This window comes from Nothobranchius furzeri, chromosome 4, assembly GCF_043380555.1.
Source record: "Nothobranchius furzeri strain GRZ-AD chromosome 4, NfurGRZ-RIMD1, whole genome shotgun sequence".
NCBI classification, from domain to species: Eukaryota; Metazoa; Chordata; class Actinopteri; order Cyprinodontiformes; family Nothobranchiidae; genus Nothobranchius; species Nothobranchius furzeri.
The window spans coordinates 84,999,660-85,006,573 of record NC_091744.1 but is presented as its reverse complement, the minus strand read 5'-3'; the positions used below and the strand labels follow the sequence as shown (position 1 = coordinate 85,006,573).

Genomic DNA, 6,914 nt, shown 5'->3' with positions numbered 1-6,914 from the left:
CTTTCAGGGTCCGATATAAAATGCTAATTTTTGTTTTCAAATCCCTCCACGGTCTTGCCCCTGTGTACTTATCTGACCTTCTTTCAATTTATACTCCCGGTCGCACACTCAGGTCCTCCAGCCTGATGCTCCTCGAGGTCCCGAAAGCGTGTTACAAATCATGCGGACAAAGAGCTTTCTCTGTCGCGGGTCCTAAACTGTGGAACGAACTTCCAGCCGCAGTTCGACTGGCATCCACCGTGGCAGATTTTAAGTCTAGACTAAAGACACACTATTTTACCCTTGCTTTTAACAGTTAGCTGTTAGTTTGGCTTTTACTACTCTTATTTTATCGTCCATTGTAAGGTTTTTATTGGTACTTTTTTATCGGCTTGTCTTTTTTTTTTATTGTTGGCTGTATTTTATAGTACTGTTTTATGTTTTTTATCTCTATTATTGTGCGATTGTTCAGCACTTTGGTCAGCCGTATGGCTGTGTTTTTAAAGTGCTATATAAATAAAGGTGGTATGGTATGGTATTTACTTCCAATAACTTTTATGAACATAAGTGTCAGTGCAATGTTTTAAAGAAAAGAAGTGCTGTCATTAACAGCTTCCAAACAAAAATAATGCTGGATGTGCAATTCATTTGAACATGAATAACTGTTCTTTTTCTGAATGTAAATACGATTAGACAACAACATGTTGAGTATAAACACCCTCGACAAGAACTTAAATTAAATGTATAAATAAATGCATAAAACAGGGAAAAAATTGCGTACGGATGCAAAGCTTTCGCGATAAAACTTGCTATTGTAATTCTGTTTGCCTTTTCTGACTTTGGTGGAAATTTTAACAACACTTGCTCCATAGTTCTCTGGTTGGTGGCGGCAGCCGCAGCTACCGGCGTGTTTTTCTCCTCCTCCGGGTGAAAACGATCAACGTGGTTTCCATTGTTGGGAGTAAAGCGGTACAAAAGTAATTAATTACTGTAATGCATTGCTTTTTGCTGTAATGTGGTAATGTAAGGCATTACAGGGAAAGAAAATGGTAATATTTACTCGGTACAATTGTCAGTAACGCGGTAATTACAACACATTTTTAAACCCAGAATCAAGATGTGGGTTTCCTAAAAATTCTAATTGCGGGAAGCCTGAAAAAAGATCCAGTATCCACATGTATGACGTCATTCATGACCTCCAATTCAATTCAATTCAATTTTATTTATAAAGCGCCAAATCACGACAAGAGTCGTCTCAAGGCACTTCACATAATAAACATTCCAATTCAGGTCAGTTCATTAAGCCAATCAGAAAAAATGTTTCCTATATAAGGAACCCAGCAAATTGCATCAAGTCACTGACTAGTGTCAGTGACTTTACAGCAATCCTCATACTAAGCAAGCATGCAGCGACAGTGGAGAGGAAAACTCCCTTTTAACAGGAAGAAACCTCCAGAGAATCCTGGCTCAGTATAAGCAGCCATCCTCCACGACTCACTGGGGATCGAGAAGACAGATCAGACACACACACACACACGCACGCACGCACGCACGCACACACACACACACACACACACACACACACACACACACCAAGCAATGTGTCCATGGTTACACCGTGATTGCTTAGTAAATATTCTATTTGGCGAGAGATAAACTTTATTGTATCTATCCTAGTGGATCTATTGTTAAACGGGTAAACTAGTAGTAGCACATCCAACATCAAAGAAAGCAAAAATTATTATCAGGAGAGGGAGAATGTTTGAGTGGTTAGCAAACACACCCACATCACCCCGCTTCTCCTCCAGCTTCACTGGCTGCCAGTCAACTTCAGGGTTCATTTCAAGATCCTGGTTCTGGTCTATAGGGCCTTACATGGACAAGCACCATCTTACATTGGTGATCTTCTTAGTCCCTACACCCCCAGCAGGTCCCTGAGGTCCAGTGATCAAAGCCTACTGGTTGTGCAGCACCAGGCTAAAGGTCAAAGGTGACAGATCATCTGCTGCTGTGGTCCCCAGACTCTGGACCTCTCTCCCCTGAGCCTGAGATCAGTGGACTCAGTGGTCTCCTTTAAAAAGCAGCTGAAGACTCACTTGTTCAAGCTGGCTTTTGTACGACCTTCTTCACCTCTCTCTCTTTATTCTGCTCTCCCCACCTATTCCACCTTCCTCAGGATCCACTGGTTTCCCTCTTTCCTGTTCACTCTCTCTCTTTCTTAACATTGTTTTAATCACAAAAGCCAAATTTTGCTCATTTTAAATATATTTTTAAACATTTTCTAAATGCTTTTTCATATTTTTACATTTTTGGTTTTTGTGAAGTGCCTCATGATTTTTATCTTGAGAGGCACTATAGAAATATACTTATACTGATACTTTCTTCTTCTTCTCCTTTTTTTATTGTTATCGATACAGCCTTGCTTTGTCTAATCACTTTTTCCTCTCAGTGGCTGATTTAAGCCTAATCCTGGTTGGTAGAGGGAAATTTATTCCGCACACACAGAACACTCACCTCTGCCCTCGGGTATCTTCCCTGAGACGCTTCTGTCAGAAACGGAAACCTGCAATGTTGGACGAAACGATCAAGCACTAAACACCGGTCACTCTTTCTAGGTCCAAAAGTTTTTTTGTCCCAGACTTCAAACTGTGTTTTTCTTTTTGGGACCATTTGTCCTACAGCAGCAGGGGTAGCAGCCAGCTGTTTCTCCTTCTCTGGTATTCAGCGGAGAGCCTCTCACACCTGTGGTGTTCTGTTGCTAACGACGTGAGTGTGTGATGAGTGGAGGACCCAGGGAATCAGGCCTCAATGTCCTGGAGGTGTACAGGTCCTGCATGGAGGGGAGTTTGCAGCTAAGTGCTGCAGTTCGGTGAGACCGAACCAGATGGTCCAATAGTTGCTTTTGGTACAAAACGTGTTATTGACGGAGGGTTTTAGACAAATATGAAAGAACTGCTTTATTACTTTATTTTTTATCTCCATAAATTATAGCTTTATTGTGTTAGAATGTTGTTAATGTAACCGAGCCTTCCAGAAAGAGACGGGAGAAGATTTAGGATTGTGGTTGCTCAAGAAAAGGTTGATAACCGTGAACTCTCAGGGTCGCTTTATTTTAAATAACACCATTAACAACTCCGCTCCAACTTCTGTTGTTTTTCTCTCTTTTCAAACATCACATCCTGTGTCAGCAGCACCTTCAAAATAAAAGTCCCATAAAAGTGGGTTACATTAAGAGGCATGAAAAAATGTTTTCAGCTCATTTGTTTTCCAAACTTGCCATCGCAGCTTTAAATCATTCAGTATTTCAGTTGAAATGCACAAAGTGATGTTTTGAAGCTGAAATGTTTGATTAAAAACCTGTTTATAGGAGTGAGAAAGATTTATTTATTTATTTATTTTACTCCAGCCAAAGAAGTTGGGTTTCTCCAGCCTGACTCACCTCCGGAGGCGACGGCCGGACGATTCCACGGACTACGTCTGTCCCATCGGGTCCTCACCTGAGTCCGGGCTGCAGGCGCCAAACGGGGTACAGATGCGTCCGTTTGCGGGATTCAGAGGTCTGAGCCCTATTCTGGACCGGGAACCTGCCAGGGACCAGGTGGGGCTTGAGGAGAACAAAGGAGACGCATCACCATGACAACAAGGAGATGCTGCGTCAACGTCGTTAACAAGCTGCTGCTACTTTGCTTCCCTTGCTTGCAGCCCTTGGTACCCCGACCCCTCCTCACCTTGCTTATTTAAACCCCGCCCATCCCGTGCCTTAATCCCAGACACACCCAGATTACGCAGTCAGCTGTTCTGGGACGTTGTGACATTGACACACTTAAACGGTTCCAGTCAGATGCCTAACTAACCCACCCAACCTCAGACCTGTGCCACGAGCACCGCCTCTCTCTGGACTCGTGTTGCATCCTTTCCTGTTGTCCAGGAAGTAAACACGGGCAGTCCTCACTGTACACCACACCGAGTCACAAGTAGATATTTTATAAGTGTGAGTTAGCTGCTGCATGATTTACACCTTTAATTAAAGCAGGAGACAAGCTTATGCAATATTTGCATACACGTATGGAGGAATTTTATTTAATATTTATGACACCACAGAGTTCATGATAAAACGGCACGTTTTGTATGATGCTCCAGTTTTTTAAATCATTATTTTCATAATTGACTGTGATAGTATTTTTATAGCAAAGGAAACTAACATATCATGTAAATGTCAGATTTATAAAATCATTCAATAAACCAAATCATACGCGTGTCACGTTTCTTTGGTGTGCTCGTTATTTTCCGTTTCTGGAAACAAGAGACCGAATTGACACAAACCAGCAAAATAACTTTGTGCTGCTTTGTGAAGTCAGCATGTCTCCAACCACTAACCTGCTTCCTCCTCATCATCATGGCGGCCTGTTCTGACAACCTCGCTGCAGCATCCCTGTTAAAGCATGACTCTCAGGGTGCGGCTGCAAACACCCGTCAGAAAAGCATCCAGATAAGAACACACACACACACACACACACACACACACACACACACACACACACACACACACTGGGTATCTAGAGCAACATGTCTGTAATGAGGACTTGTTATGGATGTGTGTTGCAGATGGCGAATTCAGAACGCGCCGTTTCGGAAATAGAAGCGTTGTCTGAAAGCATCAACAACCTCACAGTAAGCTCCGACACACACAAGCTGCTGGGTAATGACTCGCACAGCTCGCCGCTTCTCGTCCGCAGTAACGGAAGTTTGAGCTGCAGACTAAAGATTCTGCTGATGAGCAGAAAAGCACAAAACTGAGTTTCATTTCACGCCGTCGTCTTGCAGCTGCGCTCCTTCTGCCGAGGTTTTGACAGCAGTGGATCCAAAAGGCTTTAAGTAACCAACATGCAGTCTTTGTGCTTAAAAACCGCCTAAAGCTGCAGCCCCGACGAAGCTCTGATTCTTTTTACAGTAAAACGGCACCGTGCAAAGATTTTAGACCACCCTTAATGTTTTTATTTCACTTGCAAGTTGCAGAACTTTCCTGTAATCTCCCAAAGTAGTTTTTATCTTCAGAATGAACAGATTTTCAGTTGAAAACATCCCTGAACACCACTATGTCGTTGCTTTAGAATAAGTAAGCAAAGTGGACATTTACAGCAAATGGACTGCATCTGAAAGTCATGCACTCAGGAAGAAAGACGAGAGGTGTCCAATCTCAGTTCTGCAGGGCCACCATCCTACAAAGGAGACTCCTCGCTTCAGCACACCTGATCGTAATCATCAGGTGACTAACGGGTTTCTGCAGGTGTTGGCGGACGAAGGCCCAGTGCCTCAAAGCGCTGAGGCTTGAGTTTATTATGAGGCTGGGAGAGGTCGTTTCTGAGTCGTGATCTGGTTGTTTGGCTAAGAGGGGGGTGTACGATGTTTCTGAGTTGGGGGTGTTTGGTTCCCTGTGTGGGGCGGTGGTGATAGCTGCTCGGTGTCTGGGGTTTGATGCACGTGGGTCCACTCTGCTGTTGATTACTTTCGACACGGTGGAGCTTCCTGCTTGTGTCAGGTTGGGCTCCCTTATGGGCCATTCCCATCTGTACCGGGTCGGCCCGGGCCGGGTAGCCCCAGTCGGCCCCAGCCTGGCCCGGTTGATTCCACACATCCTTGTCTTAAGCCCATGTGGGCTGATTCTACCCACCAATCAGAGGCTTGCTCTAATGGAAGGTGTGAATTTGCTGTCAGCAGTGGGTGTGTTGGCCCTGGTCGGCCTGAAGCAGACCCCCTCGAGAAGAGGGCTGAGAATGAGCCTTGGTTGGCCCGGAAAAATACCAGGCCACCCAGATATGTAAACAACCTACGCTACCCGGCCCGCGCCGACCCGGTACAGATGGGAATGGCCCGTTAGTTACCCGGTCAGGGCATACAAGAGTCTCCTTTGAGGTGCTTTAGATGTCAGGGCTTTGGTCATGTGGCCGGTGCCTGTGTGGTGGGGGTGACCATGAGGGCAAGAGTTGTGATCTTTCGCTCCGCTGTCGCAACGGTGGTGGGCAGCATCAAGCGGCGTACAGGGGTTGTGTGGAGTGTAGGACGGCAGTGGAAGTGGGGAAGTTTCAGGCTGCCGTGTGGGGGTTCGGGGTGGTGGTGCATTAAGGCCTTGTACTGTGCCTCTGTCAACCAGAGGTGGGGATGAAGGGGCGGGTGTGGCGGTTGTGAGGGAGGAAGGTTTTGGACCGTGTGTAGCGTCTAACAAGTCCGATGTGGCTCACAAGAAGACTGCAGTTGTGGAGACCTTTTTGGGTTTTTGTGACGAGTCCCGGAGGAGGTGCTGTGGGTCGTGGAGGATGTTGTTGGGATGTTGTTGGGATGTGTGCACTGGGGTGTGTGTTGGTGGAGGCTTTTGTAGACGATGGCTGTGAGGGTGCACAGGGGCGGGTGGTTTGTGTGCTTGTTGAGTGCGGTGGGTAGTGGTGGCTGATGTGGCAACAATGTGCCTTTTAGGGACCCATCCTGCCTAATTTAAAGGTTACTGCAGAGCTCGATGAGGTGCTGAGGAGGTGATTCAACCACTGAACTGGAAGTGTTGGAGCAGAGAAACAAAACTGTAACACATTTTTAAAAGAATGTATTTATGCTCACATTCGTCGTCGTCGTCTTCCTCCGCTTATCCGGGTCCGGGTCGTGGGGGCAGCATCCCAACTAGGGAGCTCCAGACCGTCCTCTCCCCGGCCACCTCCACCAGCTCCTCCGGCAGGACCCCAAGGCGTTCCCGGACCAGATTGGAGATGTAACCTCTCCAACGTGTCCTGGGTCGACCCGGGGGCCTCCTGCCGGCAGGACGTGCCCGAAACACCTCCCCAGGGAGGCGTCCAGGAGGCATCCTGACCAGATGCCCAAAGCACCTCAACTGGCTCCTTTCGATCCAGAGGAGCAGCGGTTCTACTCCGAGTCCCTCCCGAATGTCC

The 6,914-nt window shown here is 46.3% G+C and overlaps 1 protein-coding gene across 20 annotated transcripts in view; it reads left to right on the top strand.

Moving 5' to 3' along the window:
- The window catches only part of ppfibp2b (PPFIA binding protein 2b), a 98,357-nt gene extending 92,842 nt beyond the window's left edge, over positions 1-5,515 (top strand). For 2 of the 20 annotated variants that reach the window (XM_070550546.1, XM_054733417.2), the window contains 2 exons: positions 3,386-3,577; positions 4,585-5,509. In XM_070550546.1, coding sequence (XP_070406647.1) covers positions 3,386-3,577; positions 4,585-4,776 — 384 coding nt within the window. In that variant the 3' untranslated portion in view covers positions 4,777-5,509. Of the gene's footprint in view, positions 1-3,385; positions 4,246-4,584 lie in introns of those variants that run through there. The other 18 variants (XM_070550547.1, XM_070550557.1, XM_054733420.2 and 15 more) reach the window with 15 other exon arrangements.
- Positions 5,516-6,914: the final 1,399 nt, after the last annotated feature.